This window comes from Euleptes europaea, chromosome 2 (assembly GCF_029931775.1).
Source record: "Euleptes europaea isolate rEulEur1 chromosome 2, rEulEur1.hap1, whole genome shotgun sequence".
Taxonomy (NCBI): domain Eukaryota; kingdom Metazoa; phylum Chordata; class Lepidosauria; order Squamata; family Sphaerodactylidae; genus Euleptes; species Euleptes europaea.
This window is the reverse complement of record NC_079313.1, coordinates 130,122,060-130,144,882: the sequence shown is the minus strand read 5'-3', so window position 1 is coordinate 130,144,882 and position 22,823 is coordinate 130,122,060. Positions and strand designations below refer to the sequence as shown.

The 22,823-nt window shown below is 46.9% G+C and overlaps 1 protein-coding gene across 1 annotated transcript in view; it reads left to right on the top strand.

The window, feature by feature from the left end:
• LAMA5 (laminin subunit alpha 5) overlaps positions 1-22,823 on the top strand; it is a 261,360-nt gene that overhangs the window by 98,720 nt on the left and 139,817 nt on the right. Inside the window, 3 exon segments of the mRNA XM_056844902.1 lie at positions 9,310-9,428; positions 12,861-13,031; positions 18,395-18,492. Of these exon segments, the coding sequence (XP_056700880.1) occupies positions 9,310-9,428; positions 12,861-13,031; positions 18,395-18,492 (388 nt within the window).

The window sequence follows — 22,823 nt, the reverse complement described above, 5'->3', positions numbered from 1 at the left end:
CTTGAATTGCTGTTATTTTTCCAAACCTCCAGATAGAGCCTGGAGTTCTCATGGAATTATAACTGGTATCCAGGCTACACAGCTAGGTTTCCCAGAAGGAAATGGCAGCTTCAGAGGTTGGACTCTATGACATCACATCCCTGCTGAGCTCCATCCCCACACTTTGCCCTCCCCAGGCTCCGCCCCCAGATCTCCAGGGGTTTCCCAAGCTCGACTAGAAACCTTAGGTTGAAGGTTGTGGAGTTTGGTACGGAAATTGCCTTCTTAATGTTTGGAACAGCTAGGAAGAATAAAACATTTATCAACAATGTGTGTCTGTTAAGTGCTGTCAAATCGTTTCCGACTCATGGAGACCTTATGATCAGTGTCCTCCAAAACATCCGATCATTAACAGCCTTGCTCAGGTCTTGCAAACTGAGGGCTGTGGCTTCCTTTATAGAGTCAATCCATCTCTTGTTGGGTCTTCCTCTTTTCCTGCTGCCTTCAACTTTTCCTAGCATGATTGTCGTTTCCAGTGACTCTTGTCTTCTCATGATGTGACCAAAGTTTGACAGCCTCAGCTTAGTCATTTTAGCTTCTAGGGTTAGTTCAGGCTTTATTTGATCTATAACCCCCTGATTTGTTGTTGTTTTTTGGCAGTCCACGGTATGCATAATACTCTCCTCCAGTATCGCATTTCAAAGGAATAAACTTTCTTCCTGTCAGCTTTCTTCATTGTCCAACTTTCACGCCCATACATAGTAATATGGAATACGATGGCATGAATTAACTTGATCTTGGTTGCCAGTGAAACACCCTTACACTTCAGAATCTTTTCTAGCTCCTTCATGGCTGCCCTTCCCAGTCTCAATCTCCTTCTGATTTCTTGGCTGCAGTCAACAATATGAAAGATTTTGTTAAATTTTGAATACCCTAAATGATTCATCCGTCCAACATGCAGCAAACTTGGCAATGAATCTAAAATCTCTTTCTGCAATCATGAGCTGCCAAAATGTTGGATGGACCTGTCTGTTACTGGCACAAATCTTATTCAGCTGCATAAAATGAACTTTCCTTCCATGGCAGGCTTAGCTCTCCAGTGTTAACCAGAATGGTGCCAGGGTACAATACTTGTTCTTCCTCCTCTGTGATTGGAGTATGACAAATGCATTTTTTTCCTGGAACACCCAAGGAGTACAAAATAGGGAAATGCACAGCTCTTTGATGCTTGAAACCACATGAAGGCCTTCCCCCCAGCTGCGTTTGGGTTCTGAAACTCGTCTTTTATACACGAATGACAGGTCAAAATGTTCGCTTTGTTGTAGTGTTGGATGCTAATCCAGAAATGCATTGTGTTTCCTAATCAATTAAGCATGTCGGCAGCTGAAATCCCATCCCATAAACCGCCAAACTCTGTGACTTTTATTGGGGAACAGGGAATCAGGATTTTTTTTTTAAGTTTAAAAATTTGAATCCAATTTTTTTTTGCTAATGTTTAACTTTTTAATCCTGCTCAATGTATGTTATAAAAATAACCTCGTTTCTAGTGATATCGGAATGCAGATGCATTAAATATTTAATGCCTTGAAAACGAATTGCAGCCGCCTATCAAGTACACTGACAGCCCATTCCCGAGAGCTACCGCGGGAGGAAAAAGGGCTATTTCTTTGTTAAAAAGGACGGAATATGGGGGGTGGGAAGCCCCATAGAGAACAGTGATGGTGCGCCAACAAAAAGGTGGCACAGCACCGCCATTGCTTAAGGGGGTGTTTCCGGGCTGGAAAGAGTTAGGATGCTGCCTAATGGCAGCTCTGTTCCCAGAACGCCCTGGGAACGCCTCCTGGGATGCTGGTGTGAGGAGTTGCGCCAGGAGGACACCGGCGGGAGGTTGAGCGGGTGTCCACGGGCTGCGCTGCCGCTGCAGTCCACAGGAACCGGCGTAAGTAGAATCATAGAATCATAGAGTTGGAAGGGACCACCAGGGTCATCTAGTCCAACCCCCTGCACAATGCAGGAAATTCCAAGCTACTCCCCCCCATACCCCCAGTGACCCCTACTCCATACCCAGAAGATGGCCAAGGTGCCTTCCCTCTCATCATCTGCCTAAGGTAATAGAATCAACATTGCTGACAGATGGCCATCTAGCCTCTTCTTAAAAACCTCCAGGGAAGGAGAGCTTACCACCTCCCAAGGAAGCCTGTTCTACTGAGGAACCGCTCTAACAGTTATAAAATTCTTCCTAATGTCCAGATGGAAACTCTTTTGATTTAATTTCAACCCGTTGGTTCTGGTCTGACCTTCTGGGGCAACAGAAAACAACTTGGCACCCTCCTCTATATGACAGCCCTTCAAGTACTTGAAGATGGTTATCATATCCCATCTCAGTCTTCTCCTCTCCAGGCTAAACATACCCAGCTCCTTCAACCTTTCCTCGTAAGTGTCCTTACGCTGATGTCCGTGCTGGTTTAGACAGTGCAAGTGGTGCGGACACCGACATAGGGGTCATGGTGCCTCCTAAGCCAATTCCCCTCCCCTTGGAATGCACCCTGAATTTAAAAGATGCTTTTCTATGTAAAAGGAAAAACCTGGGAGAAAGATGTCTGATCTCTGAGTTTAAACATTACAGAGGATACAATACGTTAATGTGTATAATTTATTACTGCAGGCTGCCTTACCAGTTCCAGGGACTAGCAAGACATTGGAGGCACGAGAATCCAGGAGCTATCCTGTCTCACTGCAGGGCCATCCACAGAGCCTGTATGGGAGATCTTGCCCTGTTATTCCCCTTAGCTTTCATATATGTTCCTTTCTCGTCAACAGCAGAACCTTGATGATTTGCCAGCTTTCTCCCTGTTTCAGAGATTTATAAAGAAAAAGCTCCACCCAGAAAAAAAACAGGCCCCTGGATATGGTCTCAAGGCACTTGATATAGCAAGCTTGTTAATATTAAGCAGTTCTGGGTCTGGACGTGTGTGTGTGTGTTAAGTGCCCTCAAGTCGCTTCTGACCTATGGCGTCCCTATGAATCAGTGTCCTCCAAAACGTCCCATTGTTAACAGCCTTGTTGAGGTCTCGCAAACTGAGGGCCGGGGCTTCCTTGATGGAGTCAATCCATCTCACGCTGGGTCTTCCTCTTTTCCTGCTGCCTTCTGCTTTTCCTATCATGATTGTCTTTTCCTGTTTCTCTTGTCTTCCCACAATGTGACCAGACTCTGGACTTGGAGCACACTCAAAAGTTAAAGTGGCCCTGGAGCAAACCAAACTGAGCAGCCTGAGTGCTACTACAAGCCAGCGATGCAGAAGCTACTAAGCCCAGATGTTCCAGCAGTGAGGATTAGCTCATCCATGGCTTCCTATTTCAAACTGACAGCAGTACAGGAGACAGTAGCTGAGCCGACCCTGATTACTGTTGCCGGTGATGTGATCCATAAACACGTAAACGCATGAAGCTGCCTTATACTGAATCAGACCCTTGGTCCATCCAAGTCAGTATTGTCTACTCAGACCGGCAGCGGCTTTCCAGGGTCTCAGGCAGAGGTCTTTCACAGCACTTATTGCCTGAGCCTTTTAACTGGAGATGCCGGGGATTGAACCTGGGACCTTCTGCAGAGGCTCTACCACTGAGCCACATCTTCTCCCATAATCCAAGTGGCCCCTGAGGAGCTGGCAGAGTTGTTGGGGCTTGGCTGTGCTTCCACCTGGCTCCCGCGTGGCCCTCAAGGGCAGTTGCCAACCAGGAAATGTTCCTGTGTTAAATAGCCAACCCCCCCCCCCCCCGTCTGAACACTGTCTGAAGAGGTGTTTTCCCTGGAATCCTGTGTAAGAAAGTCAGCTGGGTGTAGTGGTTAAGGATGGTTTGGAGTGGTGGAGTCTAATCTGGGCAACCAGGTTTGATTCCCACTCCTCCACATGAGTGGCAGAGGCTAATCTGGTGAACTGGATTTGTTTCCTCACTCCTACACATGAAGCCAGCTGGGTGACCTTGGTCTAGTCACAGCTCTCTCAGCCACACCTACCTCACAGGGTGTCTGTTGTGGGGAGGGGAAGGGAAGGTGATTGTAAGCCAGATTGATTCTTCCTTAAGTGGTAGAGAAAGTCAGCATATAAAAACCAACTCTTCTTCATCTTCTTTCTCCTCTTCGTCCTCCTCCTGTTGTTGTTCTTCTTCTTCCCCAATAAAAAAAATTGGCAGAGGACGAGAGGAAACAGATGGGGCAGACAACCAGAGTTTGGGGGATCTTCCTCAACCTCTGCAAACAGTAGCAGTAGTAGCCAGCAAGTTTGGAGAAAAATGGGGGAATAAGGTATTTTGGAGGCTGGAAAGAAGAGCCAGTAGTAGACAGGATCTGTCGTATGTCTAGCCATTATAACCCTGCAAGGACACATCTGGGCCGAGATGTGGGGACCTGCAGAGCCTCATCCCAGAGGGAGAAGCAAAGTCAGGCAACTCCTGCTTTTCCTCCCAGACACCTGACAGCCTTTCACATCACACATGATGTGCAGTTCCTCTAGGAGGAGGCCTCGGTTTTTTAAACCACTTAGGGGAGAAAAATTACCAATTTAAATGATAGATTTAAATCCTGGTTTGAAATTCTTACGTTTCCTGAACAAGCTAGTGGCTATAAACAATTGAAATAGGCCTGCATCTAAATAGACTCCCTATGCAGCCGAAGAGCCTTATCTTAAAATGTGGTCATACATCCTATATACCTCTTTTGTAACAGCAGGTTGATGTATGTTCTAAGGCAAAAGACACATTTCAATTGGGTTGTTTTTGTGCACATGGCAAGGATGTTACTGAAGGCGGCAAGGATGTTACTGAAGGCTAAGTCTGCAATTCTACATGGTTTGGTGATAGGTCTAGACCAGGCCTCTACATCTGGCAATAGCAGAGGTCTGTTATTACTATTTTAATACTATATCAATTTAGGAGCCAGCACTTAGTAAAGAAAATGTATTTAAGTTGGGGTCCCCAGTGTGGTGCCCATGGACGCCATGATAGCCGTAGATACCTTTTCTCATAGAATCATAGAGTTGGAAGGGACCACCAGGATCATCTAGTCCAACCCCCTGCAAAATGCAGGAAACTCACAACTACCTCTCCCACACACCCAGTGACCCCTACTCCATGCCCAGAAGTTGGCCAAGATGCCCTCCCTCCCATGAACTGCCCAAGGTCATAGAATCAGCATTGCTGACAGATGGCCATCTAGCCTCTGGTGCCTGCAAAGAGATTTTAGAAAGTGGGGTGGGGGGACCAGATAGTGCTTTTGCCCAGCGGGGCTTATGATTGGTCATTGGAGATCGGATTGGCTGTGCCAGTCTTTGAAAATATTGCTTTCGGCAGCAGCTGCCACCACAGCACTAAGATCTTCACCGTGTGTCTGAAGGTAAGCTGTGTGTATGCAAGGCAGTATTTTTAAACAATAAGTTTAATTTTAATGTTTGATTCTGAGAACTTAGGCAGGTCATGAGAGGGAGGGCAGGAAGGGTTGCGTCAGTGTTTGGCTCTCGTGGCCCTTTCTTGCATGGCTAGGGTAGTGCCGATCGCCACTTTGGGGTCAGGAAGCAATTTCCCTCCAGGCCAGATTCGGCAGGGCTCCTGGAGGGTTGTTTTTTTTTGGCCATCTTCTGGGCATGGAGTAGGGGTCACTGTGTGTGTGTGTGTGGGGGGGAGGTAGTTGTGAATTTCCTGCATCGTGCAGGGGGTTGGACTAGATGACTCCGGTGGTCCATCTGTCAGCAATGCTGATTCTATGACCTTAAGCAGATCATGAGAAGGAGGGCATCTTGGCCATCTTCTGGGCATGGAGTAGGGGTCACTGGGTGTGTGTGTGGGGGGGAGGTAGTTGTGAATTTCCTGCATTGTGCAGGGGGCTGGACTAGATCAGAGCTTCTTAAACTTTTCCCACTCACGACCCCAGGTATATAGGTATATAAAGTAGGTATACAAATCAAACATTTACTGATAATAAATCATTAAAAAATTATACCGTTGCCAAATTTTTCACAACCCCCACATTCAGTTACGTGACCCCATATGGGGTTGCGACCCACAGCTTAAGAAGCTTTGGACTAGATGACCCTGGTGGTCCCTTCCAACTCTATGATTCTATGTTCATTTTAAAAGGCATTCTGGGATGCACAGCTTCTGAAGTGTTGAAGAGCAGCTATCAGAGTTATGCATAACCTCGCTCCTTGACACTTTGTGGTTGCCTCCGCCTCCCGTGGCCTCTGTTTTAGGGTTGCACCCACCAGCCTGTGTCAGAATCCCAAAGTTGCCCGCAGGCTCAAAGAGGTGGGGGACCCCTGGTTTAGATTATGGTTAATTCAGTAGGCACCTTTTTGTCTCTGTTATACCGGGTGCTGCAAAACACAACTCCCGTCCTGTCACTGGAAGGCAGAGTATATAGGAATGTGAACAATTCCAGGCAGGTTTGAGATTTGTGAGGAAATGACCACCCTGTCTGGGGCTACAGTGCCCCACGGTGCCCTCTCCTCCATCTCCTTGCTAACGCTGGAATGCCAAACATCCAGGAGGGAGTGAACTTTGGCCTAAAGCTCCCAGGCATCTGTGTGTGATGTGTACGCCCAGGGACATGAATGTGGTTTTGAGGAAATGTCAGTTTACCTCCGCATCTCTCATCAAGCAACTTGGGACTTTTTTTGGGGTGGTGGTGGTGGAAATGAAGCCATGACAGCTCCTTATCGACTTCTCGAATTTCCAAGTAGGAATGCCATACAGGGTAGCAAATATATCTTTCGTGGCTGAATCTTCTGCGCTGGGCTTCTTGACCTGTTTACAAACACCGTCAAACTGTTAAGATGCTTCTTGTCAGCAGTAACTTTTAGGGAAGGAGGAGGAAGAGTTGGTTTTTATATGCCAACTTTCTCTGCCACTTAAGGAGGAATCAAACCAGCTTACAGTCACCTTCCCTTCCCCACAACAGACACCCGGTGAGGTAGGTGAGGCTGAGAGAGTGTGACTAGCCCAAGGTCACCTAGCTGTCTTCATGTGTTGGAGTGGGGAAACCAACCCAGTTCACCAGATTAGCCTCTGCCGCTTGTGTGGAGGAGTGGGGAATCAAACCCGGTTCTCTAAATCAGACTCCACCTCTCCAAACCACCGCTCTCAACCACTACACCACGCTGTGACTTCTGTTTTGGTTCTTGTGCACCCATTTCTGTTCTCAAAATGCAGCAGCATAGCAGACAAAAGGTCTCTGGGAAACTGGAATGGGTCAGACCCAACGTTTGGGAGGGGAGGCCAACTGGGGTCAGCAGAACTCTTCCAGGCACCAAAGCACACCACTGTTTGCCTTTGGAGAACCAGGTTCGATTCCCCACTCCTCCACATGAGCAGTGGAGGCTAATCTGGTGAACTGGATTTGTTTCCCCACACCTACACAAGGAGCCAGCTGGGTGACCTTGGGCTAGTCACACTCAGCCCCACCTACCACACAGGGTGTCTGTTGTGGGAAGGGAAGGTGATTGTAAGCCGGTGTGATTCTCCTTTAAGTGGTAGCGAAAGTTGGCATATAAAAATCAACTCTTCTTCTTCTTTTCTTCTCTAAGCCGGTTTTTACACTGCTTCTTGCCAGTGATTAAGAAGAAGTTCATCTGCAGCTGCTTCTGGACTCAAGTCTGTGGGGAATGGGTTGGGATTGGCATCAGGGATAGGATTTCCAGCTGTAGATCTGTGTGTGGCTTCCGTTCTTGAAAACCAGCAGGTTTAAAAGAAAAGTTATGACAGGTCCCTGTTAGTTTGCTTTAACACCCAATTTTCGGTCTCAGGTGCCTGTTATCTCATAAACTTTTGCCGTCATACAAACGGCAGGGGTGGATTGGGAGGCCAGAGTGGCCCTGGAAAGGGGTCACAGACCCTCCTGCAGGCACACCTCCTCCCGCTGCCTCACCCCCTTGCCCGATGCAGGGCTGAAAAGCTAGCTGGAGAGAAAGGAAGTGACATGGCGGTCCTCCTTGCCAGCTGCATGTTGCACAAGCCAGCAGGGCAAAGGCTAGCACTGTGGTGAGCCAGTGTGGTGTAGTGGTTAAGAGCGGAGGACTGGAGAACCGGGTTTGGTTCTCTGCTCCTCCACATGAGCGGCAGAGGCTAATCTGGTGAACTGGGTTGGTTTCCCCCCTCCTCCATATGAAGCCTGCTGGGTGATCTTGGGCCAGTCACGGTTCTCTCTGAATTATCTCAGCCCCACCTACCTCACAAGGTGTCTGTTGTGGGGAGGGGAAGGGAAGGTGATTGTAAGCCGGTTTGATTCTCCTTAAAAGGGAGAGAAAGTTGGCATATAAAAACCAACTCCTCGTCCTCCTCCTCCTCCTTCTTCTTCACTTCTCTCCAGACACTGCATCCCTCAGCCAGCACAAGGTGAAAGCAGGCTCCTCCTCACCAGCTGCACCATGGCTGGGCCAGAACAGGGCAAAGCCGGGCGCCACTGTACCCATGCTCCTCTTCTCAGGCTGAAGTGATGCACTGCTGTGCCCATGCTCCTGTTTGCCTCCTGCCCCACCCCTACACCAGTCTGACGCCATTGTGCTTGTGCTCTTCTTCACTGTTGGGGGTGTGGAAGTCCACAAGGAGGTGTATGGGTGCTGCTGGCATGAGGCAAAGCCAGCTGCCACTGGTCTGGGTGAGGAGGGGCATAGTCTCTGTGGTTCATGGCTTTGCCCTTTTCTATTAGCGCCCGTACTTCCCCTTGCTGGCTCCATTGTGGAGGCGGGTGGAGCTTAGATCACCTGTACTTTTCCTTGCAGACAGCACAGTGTGTGGGTGTGGGGGGAGGTAGTCCATTGGGATTTCCTCCAGTAAAATAAATGGCCAATCTGCTCTGATAAAGGGCATATTTAGTACAAAATACTGGATTGGATCCTGTCGGATTCTCAAAAAGAGCTTCTTGCCTCAGGCGAAGGCTCCTTGGCCAAAGTTTGCTTTAAAAACAAAAGACTGAACAGACTGCTGGGCTTAATGGGACTTAATGGGACCTTGGTCTGATCCAGCATGGCCTCTCTTACGATCTTATGTTCTCTGCAGGATCAGAGGAACATGCCTATTATAGTAGGTGCTTTGGAACACAGGCAGGAGAATGCTGCTGCAGTTGTCTTGTTTGTGGGATTCCTAGAGGCACCTGGTTGGCCACTGTGTGAACAGACTGCTGGACATGTTGGACCTTGGTCTGATCCAGCATGGCCATTCTTATGTTCTTATGTCCCCTGCCTCAGAATTTGTGGACCCGCATCTAATTTCTGACCTTTAGTGGGTATTTGAGGATTAAAATCACATTTCTAAAACTTGGATCTTTTCGATTCTGTTCAACAGCTTCCAAGAGAGATTGTATAGAGAAATTTGGCCTGAAGACGGTGGAGCGGATCACCAAGGATGACCATGTCATCTGTACCACTGAATACTCCCGCATTGTGCCCTTGGAGAATGGAGAGGTGAGTGCTCTGGGTTTTGCATGGTTGTGCGTCAGGGAAACTCAGATTCTATAATTAAAACGATCTATCTCGATAATTGTGCATTAAAATGTATTTAACATGAGGTACTAAAGATATGTTTAGATCTGGAGATGTGGGTAGCCCCAGGCTAGCCTGATCTTGTCAAATCTCAGAAGCTAAGTTGGGTCGGCCCTGGTTAGTACTTGGATGGGAGACCACTGTGGAATTCCAGGGTTGCACTGTGGAATTCCAGGGTGGCAAACCACCTCTGAATGTCTCTTGCTTTGAAAATCTCACCCGGTGTCGCCATAAGTCAGATGTGATTTGATGGCACCAAAAAAACCCAAAACAAATCCCAGAATAAACCTAAAAATATATTTAGACGCTTGCAGATCTTGTTCATTTCTCTTTTTGAGAATGCAGTATGAACCAGTAGATGGAACCTGTCTTTTATTTATTTACAAAACCTATATCCTGCCATTCTGCCCTCATAAGGGCCACGAAGGTGGCTAACAAATTACAAACACATATAAGAAAATCATGTCTTAAAACTATTAAAGCAAACAAAAACACATGATTAAAAAATTAAAACCAGAGGTCAAATACACATACAAAAACAGAAAACCAGCAATTAAAACAAGGAGGGTTCACTGAGGAAACACCAGATAAAACAAAAAAGTCTTCCCCCACTGGGAGAAGGCGGCAACAGAAGGGGGCAGACAATTCTCCCTGGGGAGAGAGTTCGAGCGCTCTGATCCCATGACCGAGAAGGCCCTGTCTCAGGCTGCCACCCACCTAATCTCAGAAGGCGGGGGCACCTGAAGCAGGGCTTCTGAACATGACTGCAGTGGTGGTGTAGGTTCATAAGGGAGTAGGTGGTCCTTCAGGTATTTTGGTCCCAAACCAATGTAGGGCTTTAATTTAATTTGGACCTGAATTAAAATTCCACCTAATCACAGACTTAACTCTCTGATTCAACTCCCTGGCTATACAGTGAGAATAGCAATGGAAATAAAAATGACTTCCCTGAGTAGGGTTGTTGTGAAGATTAAGGGGACAAAGATCGGTTGGTATTTGGTGGGGGAATGCAAGCAAGGAAGTGTGTGGAGACTGAGGCTAGGCAGCCAATATTGAGCTATACAGAAGACTGAAATTAAAGGCACAGACTTCTACAAATTCTGTCTAGTTCTCTGAAACCAGTTCTTTGGTTTTAGAGCCTTCCTCCAGAGCTTGCCAGTTTTATCCAGACCAGAGCTTGCCATTTTTATCTATCTGCAGCCATAACAGCTAAAAACCTGCTTTAAAAATGAAAGCTGAGGTTGTCCAGATAACAAATTTGGTGCCATCTATTTGAGTCCATTCTTACATTTGGAAAAGCACAGAAACAGTGGATCTGCAATATTATTATTATTGCCATCAAGTCACAGCTGACTTATGGTGACCCCGTAGGGTTTTCAAGACAAGAGAGGTTTGGAGGTGGTTTGCCATTGCCTTCCTCTGTGTCACGACCCTGGTATTCCTTGGAGGTCTCCCATCCAAATACTAGCCAGGGTCAGGGCTGAGAGTGTGTGACTGGCCCAAGCAAGCTTCCATGGCATGAGTGGGGATTCCAACCTGGGTTTCCCAGGTCCTAGTTGGACACCTCAGCGGCTACACCACACCGGCTCTCTGATCCGCTGTATTCTGTTATGTTTGTTCTTCTGAACACATTTTTCCTCTGAACACACGGAGGAACTGTGCTTTATACTGAATCAGACCATTCGTCTGTCACGATCAGTTACTGTCTGTTCAGGCTGGCAGTGGCTATGAAGCATTTTGGACTGAGGCCTTTCACATCACCTATTTATTACCTGATCTTTGCAAGTGTGGATGCAATGGGTTGAACCCGGGACCTTCTGCATGCAAAGCAAATGCTCTGCCACCAAGCTTTTGGACTCTCCAGGTCTCTTACCCTTTCCAACCCACTGAACTTTCCTTTTTAAATCTTTTTTTTTTTTTGAGCCAATCACAGCTGATAATAGGCCATGGGATGATATTCTGGGAAACTCTGCTACATCCTGTTGCTGATTTCTGCAGTAATCTTGAGTCACACTGGCGGAACCGTTCCAGCTGTGCAGACACTGCGTTTCAGCCTACGAACTCTGCTGGAATTAGTGACGGATTGGGATGGCGTGTAAAGAGTTCATTCAACCACAGACAAGCTTGTTCTGAAAGCAATGTGTTCCGTCCAAGTGGGGTATGGAGGAAGGGGCCTTTATGGAGACAGGCCAAAGAAAACTGCAGAATGGAAGTATTCACAACTTAGTGTTTTTAGGTCAAAACCCAACAGGTCCTCTCCATAAGACTTTGTTCTGTGACGGTGGTGGTGGAAAGAGCCGTCAAGTCACAGCAGACTTATGGTGACCCCGTAGGGTTTTCAAGGCAAGAGATATTCGGAGGTTGTTTGCCATTGCCTGCTTCCGTGTGGGCTGAGAGAGTTCTGAGAGAACTGTGACTGGCCCAAGGTCACCCAGCAGGCTTCATGTGGAGGAGTGGGGTATTGAACCCGGTTCCTGAGATTGGCATCCGCTGCTCTTAACCAATACACCACACTGGCTCTGTTCTGTGATACATCTGCATAACTCAGAGCCTGCATTTGTTTATCTGAGGCTAGACAAGTGAACACATGAACACATGAAGCTGTTTTATCCTGAATCAGACCCTTGGTCCATCAAAGTCAGTATTGTCCACTCCGACTGGCAGCGGCTCTCCAGGGTCTCAGGCTGAGGTCTTTCACATCACCTACTTGCCTAGTCCCTTTAACTGGAGATGCCAGGGATTGAACCTGGGACCTTCTGCATGCCAAGCAGAGGCTCCACCACTGAGCCATGGCCCCACTTGAACAATGGAAGCTTGTTGGGTGACATTGGGCCAGTCACATACTCTCAGCCCTGACCCTGGCTAGTATTTGGATGGGAGACCTGCAAGGAATACCAGAGATGTCCCACGGAGGCAGGCAACCTGGAAAAGGCCCTTCTTGGTTGTGGCACCTAAACTCTGGAAATCTCTCATCAGGGAGGTCTATCTGTCTCCCTCTTTTATTTTCCACCAGCAGGTGAAGAAGACTTTTTTTTTTTTGGCATTCCTTGACTAACTTTCTTTGGCCCTCCTCCCTTTTCATGTGTCGCTGGGTTTATACGTTTCATTTAATGGTTTGAAATGTTTTATATCATTATCTGTATTGTATCTGCTGTTTTAATGTTTTGTTTATTTGCTCCCTTGGCGACACTAAGTTGGGTGGAAAGGTGGCATGCAAATATTTTAAATAAATAAAAATAGAGTCTAGAAGCTTGGTACCCTAGGTGAGAATTGAATTGATTTATCTCAAGGGAAAATTAGACAGAGAAAAATGTTCTTCTGATGATTCCCTCACCTTTTCTGTCTCTCTTGCAGATTGTGGTCTCTCTGGTGAATGGACGTCCCGGAGCCATGAACTTCTCTTATTCCCCTCTACTGAGGAATTTCACCAAAGCTACCAGCATTCGATTGCGCTTCTTGCAGACCAACACCCTACTGGGGCATTTGATGGGAAAGGCCTTACGGGACCCGACTGTGACTCGGAGGGTGAGATGTTCCAGTGTTTCTTGTGACTCAGCCCAGTTGCTCATGGGGGAGCAATAGTTTAGAGAGGTGACTACACTTATAGGACCTTGGAAGCGTGCCATATGTTCTGCACAAAGCAGGAAACCATTAAATGGCCATTATAAATTCCTGATCAGGCCGTCAGGAAACAATTTGTCAGTGCCGCTTTCAGTGAATTTGTTGGCAGTCAGTGTGGTCCATAGCCAGTGCTGAATCATAGGGCGAAAACGCATGGTTGCTTTAGCCTCCTTTATTCCCTGTTTCAGCCAGGATTTAGCCTGAATCGAACGCACATTCGGCGAAACGAATGCGTTCGATCCTGGCTGAATCCTGGCTGAAACTGGGAATAAAGGAGGCTAAAGCGACCATGCGTTTTCCCCCATAGAATCATAGGTCATTTATGCATGGTCGCTTTAACCTCCTTTATTCCTCGTTTCAGCCTGGATCAAAGTAACCTGGGTTGGGGGAAACTGTATGCATTGGCTGGAATGATCAGGGAATAAACTGTGTGCTAATGGAGGCATGAATACAGAAAAGCAGTCTGTATTCATGATGATGTTTGAAAGAAAGATATATAGCACACTGCATAGGCAAAAAGGAGCCAGAATGGTGTAGTGGTTAAGGTGTCAGATTAGGATCTGGGAAACTCAGGTTCAAATCCCTACTCACGCCATGGAAGGTCGCTGGGTGACCTTGGGCCAGTCGCATACTTTTATCCTCGACCCTGGCAAGCATTTGTATGGGAGACCTCGGAGGAATACCAGGGGGTGTGACATGGAGGCAGGCAAGGGCAAATCACCTCTGAATGTCTCTTGGTTGAAAAACCTACGGGATCGCCAGAAGTCAGCTGCAACTTGATAGGAAAAATATATTATGACTGTGATGATGCAGGAAAGAAGGATATATAGTATTCTGCATAGGCAAAAGGGAGCCAGCGTAGTGCCTTGGTTAAGATGTCAGATTAGGATCTAAGAAACCCAGGTTCGAATCCCCACTCTGCCATGGAAACTTGCTAGGTGACCTTGGGCCAGTCACACACTCTCAGCCTTGACCCTGGCAAGGATTCGGATGGGAGACCTCCAAGGAATACCAGGGTCGTGATGCGGAGGCATGCAATAGCAAACCACCTCTGAGCGTCTCTTGCCTTGAAAATCCTATGGGGTTGCCATTAGTCAGCTGTGATTTGATGGTAAAATAAAAGTCAAAATGTAGATGTTATTCTTATTAATGCTAAGTACTTTGTACAGGAGGGGTCTGAGTCACAAACGCTTCTCATTCCCTCTTTCTTAGTCTTTCTGTGCTTGGCTTCTCTAACATTACTGAATTGAGATGTCTCTAAATAAAAAAAACCCCACCAATCCTCTATAAACAAAATCAGTCAACTGAAATGATCGTTGCTGTGATAAGAAATGGTAATAACACCCTGTGCATGGTAGCTTAGAATCCCACAGAGAATTTCTACAGATGGAAGGGATTTCTGGAACAGAACTTCCCTGCCTCCCCCTCTCATTGCTGGCCGAAATCCTCCCCCACTAATGCTAAGGGTGGGGGTAAGGGGATGCCTCTGGAATAGCCTGGAGGGAGGAGTAGGAGATCTGAAACAGAAGGGGTGGGTGAATGGGCAACACCCCCCTCTTTGCCTTACATACAGATCCTCCATGGGATCCAACCCAACAGCTGATGAATCTTGTTTTGCACAAGGAAGCAGTCACATGATAGCCACAATTATGGTGTCAGGGACATGGAAGAATGCCCTGGCTCTCAGTGAGGCCAGCTGGGCTTCCAATCCCAGGCAACAGCCACAAATCGTTCCTGTGGATGAATAAAAGAGGCAGGCTTTTTTCAGTCACCCGAAACAGAGTCAGGCTGACCCAAGACAATGGTCTTTAGTCGATGATCATGAAGGAAAACTCTTGAAGTTCTTTTTTCCTTAAAAAGAGCTCAGGTGTCTTTTTACTGTTCCTTTCAGAAGGTGAAAATTTCCCCTGCATTGGTCGTGGGGACACAAGGTGGGGGGTAGGCGGGGAAGCAGGTTTATGTATCTCAGAGGATCTCGTTTCTTTCCTTGCGGCTTATGGAGAAACCATCCTTTCGCTCTGAGATTTTGTTTCTCATGTCCCATTTAAACCAGAAGACATCTTTCCAGAAAAATTCGTGCATATGTGTGCTGTAACGATTCCGATCAGAGGGGGAAGGGAAAAAAAAAAACCCGCTCTTCAAAATCTGCTGTCAAAAGAAGGAGAAAAAAGAAAACACCTAAAAGCTTGAAGCACCTGCTGGTTACTGCATACAGCTTCTTGGCCAAGTCATCTTCAGTTTTGGTGTGGAATATCCCAGCCTGCTATTCATTAGCACTCAAATCACAAGCAGGTGTTACCAGAGCTAGTAAAACTGTAGTCCAGACGCTGGAAGTGTAGCTTGCCAGACTCAGAGAAGAATGCCCCAAAGCATTATTTAAATGAACAAACGGTTGATTTCTCTTAATTAGCATGGTTGTTGTCATGTTGACTACATGGAGCCAGAGACATTATCTAGGCAAAACAGTAGCAAAACAGAGAGCCGGTGTGGTGTAGTGGTTAAAAGCGATGGTTTGGAGCAGTGGACTGATCTGGAAGACTAGGTTTGTTTCCCCACTCCTCCACATGAAGCCAGCTGGGTGACCTTGGGTCAGTCACAGCTTTTAGAGCTCTCTCAGCCCCACCTACCTCACAGGGTATCTGTTTTGGGATTAGGAAGGGAAGGTGATTGTAAGCCGGTTTGAGTCTCCGTTAAGTGGTAGAGAAAGTTGGCATATAAAAACCAATTGTCCTCCTCTTCCTCCCCCCGTTACACCAGCAGATTATTCAGAGGATTTGGAACTTTTCAAGGTTTTTCTTGAGGCATATGAATTAAGAGCAGAACGTAAAATTGATTTATTTTCACTGTGTGGGATAATGAAATTTGGTTAAACAAGAATTTTCTTATTTTTGTTAAACTTGTTTTGTTTTGTTGTTGTTGTTATGATAAGCTAAGCTTAAAATAAATAAGTATTTTAAAAACTTGTTCTGTGTCAGGAGCAATGCAAGCTTACAGGAGACATAGCTAACTGTATCACGTTGTGTTGGGGAAGCGGGTCTCAGTCTTTTCTACTATAGTGGATATAGCAAATCAGAGCACTTTAACACAAAAAGAATTTAAGGCGTATGTTTATTTTGGGAGCTCAGACTCTTTAAGGAACCTTTCCGACATTACCCCAGTAAACTTAGGAGCGATTGCTGTGTCCCTTCCATACTTTTTTTTTTTGCCGTCAAGTCACAGTTGACTTATGGTGACACCCCCCCCCCTAGGGTTTTCAAGGCAAGAGACGTCAAGAGGTGGTTTGCCATTGCCTGTCCGCGTCACGCCCCTGGTATTCCTTGGAGGTCTCCCATCCAAATACTTGCCAGGGTCGAGACTGAAAGTGTGTAACTGGCTCAAGGTCAGAGTGGGGATTCCGCTGGCAGAGTGGGGATTCGAACCTGGGTTTCCCAGGTCCTGATCTGACATCTTAACCACTTCACCACACTGGCTCTCTTTCCTTACCTACTGCTAAGACGATGTTAGAAATACGTCCACCAGCTGAGCTGCTACCCATCTGATTTTCCAGCACTATTATTGGTCAAAAGCATACAGATTCTCTTCTGTGTTGAGTTCAGGTTTCCACTGTTACTTTAGTGGCATTCGAAAGCGCCACAGAGCAGCACCTCTGTGGCACCCACATGAAGAGCCCTGCTTGCAGATAGGGGAGAGGGAGGCCCGCTGACTAGAACTTTTGAACGAGATGACAGCCCTCCTACTGGAAATCCGGGGTGGGTGGGATTACTGTCCTTAATTAGTCATCTGGTTTTCCTGGACACTGTTCCCTAGGAATGACACAGGGCTTTCCGGCAGCATCGGCAAGAAAAGAAAGCAAGTGGTTTACACAGAGTTGTGATAGCTGATTTCCCTGAAGTCTCTATGCAATGTAGAACCATAGTTGGAAGGGGCCATACAGACCATCTAGTCCATGGGTTCTCAACAAGGGGGGAATTCCCCCCCCCGGGGAATTTTAGGGTTACAAGGGGGAATCGGGACCTCTATTCAGCAAAGTCCTGTAGATTATGTACAATCTGTCAAATTGTAGTTTGTTTTTAATAACTGTTAGACTATCTTGGGAAGGGGGGAATTATATTCTGAACAATGGTGAAAGGGGGGATTGGAAGAAAAAAGGTTGAGAACAACTGTAGCCCCTGCTTAATACAGGATCAGCCTAGAGCATCCCTGACAGTGTTTGTCCAGCCTCTGCTTAAAGAGTTGCCAGTGAGGGGGGGCTCACCACCTCCCTAGGAAGCTGATTCCACTGTCGAACAACTCTTACTGTAAAAAAATATTTTCCTAATATCCATCCGCTTGCAATTTAAACCCATTATTGCGAGTCCTATCCTCTGCTGCCAACAGGAACAGCTCCCTCCCCTCCTCTAAGTGACAGCCCTTAAAATACTTCAAGAGAGCAATCATGTTCTTGCTCCTCTACTCCAGACTGAACATTCCCAACTCCCTCAGCCTTTCCTCACCCACTCTTTGCTTGTTACTTTCCCCCTCTCAAATTCTCAGCATGTGTTGCCTTGCGGTGTTGTTATTTCAAGGTTGCCTTTTTGCCGTGTCCTTGCAATCTGGTATTACCCCCACACACACACACATCCTGTACAGCAGCCCATGTGTGCAGTTGCTGGACATGGCAGCGCCGCCGATCCCACCTTGTTATACCTTCAGGAGACATGGTTTTGGCATGATTCTCTTAAGGATCATTTCGCGGAGGGTAAGCTATATAGCTGTGACCCGTTAAGCATAAATTGTAAGCCAGGGGTCCCCAGCCTTTTTGAGCCTGTGGGCACATTTGGAATTCTGTCACAGCATGGAGGGTGCCGCGACAAAATAGCTGCCATAAAACGGCTGTCGCAGGAGGCGAAGCCAGCCACAAAACTATTGCCACGGCCTAACTTTGGTAACACAATGCAGATCCTTGGGCTGTGGTGGCAACTGCAGCCAAAGCAGCATTTTAAAAAATGTGCACGGCCAATCAAATCTCTAATAGTCAATCAGAAGCCTTGCTGGGCAAAAGCCCTACCTCCCCCCCCCCCTGCTCCCTAAAAAACACACGGCGAGAGCTAGAAAAGGTGTTGGTCGGCTCCGTGGCACCCACAGACTCCACGTTAGGTAGAAGTCTGTTCTAAGCTATTTTTCTTGATTGCAATGACTACTTGTGGCATGAATATGTACTTTGCATGAGGGAGGAGGTCGCGATATCCTGCTGAGTGGTAAAGACAGACCATTTTGTATTCTCCTAGTATTACTACAGCATCAAGGACATCAGCATCGGAGGACGGTGCGTCTGCCATGGTCATGCTGACGTCTGCGATGCCAAGGACCCTACAGACCCTTACAGGTAAGACTCCAGTTATGTCTAAGGATATCGGTGTGTAAACCTGTGAACTAAGAATGGTAGTTGTGGAACTGAGAAGAAAGGTGTGCATGTGAGGTTGTTGGTTCACTGGCATCATGGCAGTGCCACCTGCATAATGATGCTTCCATGGGTGGAAGAAGACAGTGTGATTTCCAGCTACTTTCCTTCCCACTGCAGATCTCCATTTTGCCCCCATGTTGTTCCTGAGACCCAGCGTTTATTTATCTTGTACCCTTCAGCATGAATGTACATCACACCTCAGATTGGATATGATGATGTTATAACTATGGCTGGGGTTCATAGTTTTTGCTAATTTTGTAGTGCTGAGAGCCAGTGTGGTGGTTTAGAGCTGTGAACTCTGATCTGGAAAACCAGGTTTGATTCCCCACTCCTCCACATGAACGGCGGAGGCTAATCTGGAAACCCGGGGTTGATTCCCCACTCCTCTACATGAGTGGCGGCCTCTAATCTGGAGAACTGGGTTTGATTCCCCACTCCTCCACATGAGCGGCGGACTCTAATCTGGAGGACTGGGTTTGATTCCCCACTCCTCCACATGAGCAGCGGATGCTAATCTGGTGAACTGGATTTGTTTTCCCACTCCTCCTCACGAAGCCAGCTGGGTGACCTTGGGCAAGTCACAGCTCGTAAAGCTCTCTCAGCCCCACGTACCTCACAGGGTGTCTGTTGTGGGGAGGGTAAGGGAAGGTGATTGTAAGCCGGTTTGATTCTTCCTTAAGTGGTAAAGTTGGCATATGAAAAGCCAACTCCTGTTGTTGTTGTTGTTGTTGTTGTTACTACTACTACTACTACTACTACTATTGTTATTTAAAACAGCTTCCAATTGATCCAGCCCAGAGGCTTACAGGATTGGGTTACTGTATACAAACAGCAATTTGAAGTCAAGAAGTCAGATAGTTGGTCAGATTGTCCAGAGTAAACTTAAAATTCTTTCCATATGATCACCATCTTGAACTTCATGGTTCATTGGTTCTTGTAGGTTATCCGGGCTGTGTGACCGTGGTCTTGGTATTTTCTTTCCTGACGTTTCGCCAGCAGATGTGGCAGGCATCTTCAGAGGAGTACTGTCCTTCAGTGTTAGTCCTCTGAAGATGCCTGCCACAGCTGCTGGCAAAACGTCAGGAAAGAAAATACCAAGACCATGGTCACACAGCCCGGATAACCTACAAGAACCAATGAACTCTGACCGTGAAAGCCTTCAACAATATTTTCATGGTTCATATTCATCGCAAGATGACTTTCTAAGTTCCCGTCCTTATTCCCATGCTTATTATTATTGTTGTTTTTGGCATTTGGAAATTTCTGTGCCTCCAGGACTTTCTCGTCCTCTTTGATTGCCATGGTCCTCCCATCTGCATTTGTCTTCGTCAGAAGATTATGCTTCATCTGTCAACCACCCAGCATGTTTTTCTATACATTTCATCCCACAGATAGATGATAGCAGAAAGGCTTTTATGAACCATGACTGAAGTGAAATTTCTGCCACTTAAGGGAAGACTGAGAGATAACTTACACTGGTACGGTCCTAGAGAATTAATTAGGAACACGCCAATGTCAACAGTCGTTGAATTTTTCTTTTAGTGTGTGGGATGGTTGCAAGTATTGCCCAGGCCTGTACGATACTGTTTTTTATGGGGAAGCTTAAAACCTGTTTCCAAAGAGAAAGGGAAAACAGAAAACGTTCTCCCAAGGGCATTTTTCACTTTCGTAATACCTAATCTCAGGAAAGCTTTTAAAGCTTGCGATTAACCTGAAACGGGGCCAAGGCTTAAGGGCACAGGAGAGCAACTTGGTTCCATTCGCCCCCGGCTGTTGTCATGTCTGAATTTTTAGACAATTTCGTATGAACCATAAGCGACCGCTCGTATCTCTGATCTCTCGAATTGGTGGCGAGATACAGAGAATGGAAAATGTTGCTTTCTTCCTCGTGCCGGGATAACGTGTCGGGGTGGAAATGAGACTTTTGCTGCACATTCGTCTGTCTTTTTAGGAGCTGATCTCCCCCCCCCCACCCGAATGTTATCCCTCCCCCTGCATGCACAGCTGTCTGAAGTCTAGTTAGGTTTTTGGGTTTTTTTTAAACTTCATGTCCCCAAATTTGTAATTAATCCTGGAGAGAGGAAAAAACACATTGTCATTTTCTCATGTGTAGAAAAACGCAGCCGTAAAACTTCAGCACTCAAGATGTTCAGTTGCTGGTGCTGCAGACGCATTTGGGTTATAACAGACTAAACATAATTTGGGGCCAAAGTGATTACAGGAGAGGCTGATACATCTTTTTTTTTTGGTAAAGAATGTTCCTGCTGTAGTTACGGTTTTAAAATAAAACATTTTTTTAAGAGAGATTACCTCAAGAGATGATGTAATGCGATTTTTCCATACCAGGCCTCTCAAAGCCGAGAAGAGCCTTTGAGTTTCCAAGCACCATGCACTTACATGCAAACTGGGGCTTGAGATCGGAGTCCTGCCTAGGGCCTGAGTCCCAGAAGTTTTCCTCTTCCTCTGAGTGACAGATGTCATGTTTCTGGGAGCATCTTGAAGGGCTCCACGCTCCCTCTTCATTTCCCCTTCTTCTCTGTCACAAATAACTTTCCCTTTCCAGTCTTAAAGTCTTTCAAGCATTGCACTAATACAAATATTCCTGTCACGTTATTTTCAAAAAAGAACATTGCATAGCTGGAAAAAGAACTGACCAAGATGATTGGGGGGGTTGGAGCACCTTCCCTACGAGGAAAGGCTAAAGAGCCTGGAACTTTTCAGTTTAGAAAACAGACATCCTTGTGAAGTAGGTGAGGCTGAGAGAGTTCTGAGAGAACTGTGACTGGCCCAAGGTCACCCAGCAGGCTGTGTGTGGAGGAGTGGGGAATCTAATCTGATTTTGCAGATAGAGTCTGCCGCTCATGTGGAGGAGTGGGGAATCGACCCGGTTCTCCAGATTAGAGTCCGCCGCTCTCAACCACTGCACCACGCTGGCTCTCAAGATTTGAATCACAATTTGACTCAAGGCAACTACATGCTAAAAAGACCCCCCCCCCCCTGCCATGGTGGAGGCTGCCATCTCTTAATGTTGGGCAGAGAAGTCAGGGTGTGTTCAGTGTAGAGATTTCATCTGATGGTTGCACTTTTGCTACATGGTTGGATCGAGATTGCCTGACTCTCTGGCGTCTAGGCGGGGTGGGGTTCTCACCTTCAGACAGAATAGCCCAGAAGGCACAGAGCCTCCATCTCCATGCTGTGATAATCTTGCAGTGAAAGCGCATGCTGAGTTGAATGGCGTGCACAGGAGCTGTGGGGTTGGTAGCATTTCAGCGAATGGATGGTTTGCTGTGAGAGTTTCCTGTGGAGCACTTGCATGATGCAGTTGGCAACCTAGGGCCTTGGCTCATTCCGGAGAGGATTTTTCAGTCTCTGGGTTTGCCAGACAGAGATTCCAGAGCTATGTGAAATTAACTTACAATCCACTTTCTTGCCTCATGCTGAAAAGTGACTGGCTCTGCAAGCAGGGTCTGTTGCCAACCCATTTAAATCACCGTCATGAGCCACTGCTCTGGCAGTTGTACTCATGATCCTGAATGGAGTCCTTTTCAGTACCGAGCGCTGCCTGATTTGGGGAGGGGAAGTGACTCATGAGAACACAAGAAAGGCCATTGCTGGATCAGACCAAGGCCCATCAAGTCTAGCGGTCTGTTCACACAGTGGCCAACCAGGTGCCTCTGGAAAGTCCACAAACAAGACAACTGCAGCAGCATTGTCCTGCCTGTGTTCCAAATTACCTGATGTAATAGGCACGCTCAATGGTAAAGCATCTGCTTGGCATGCAGGAGGTCCCAGGTTCAATCCCCAGCATCTCTTTGCTGGTGGCAAAGAGGGACCTGACAACCCTAACCATAGGCCTGGTGGAATAGCTGTCTTGCAGGCCCTGTGGAAATCCTTGTGGTCCCGCAGGGCCCTGGTCTCATTGGACAGGCTATTCCACCAGACAGGGGCCAGGGCAGAGAAGGATCTCGCGTTCAGCTTAGAAATTAGCAACTTGTATATTTTCCAGATGTTTGAAGCCTAGCTATTGATTTCCAAGATGTTATTATTTTTAGGAATTCGGGTCAAGCTATCTGGTCAGTTGTTCAGGGTCTTGACAATTTGGGAACCCAGCAGGCCCCATATGTTAATCAAGGCTCACAGAATCATATATTTCTTCCCACAATAGTGCCTTTATTCCCCCCCCCCAGCCATCTTTAAACATATAATCCCAGTGGCTTCCAGCCAGCGTTCAAGTCTGTAAAGAATTAAGATAA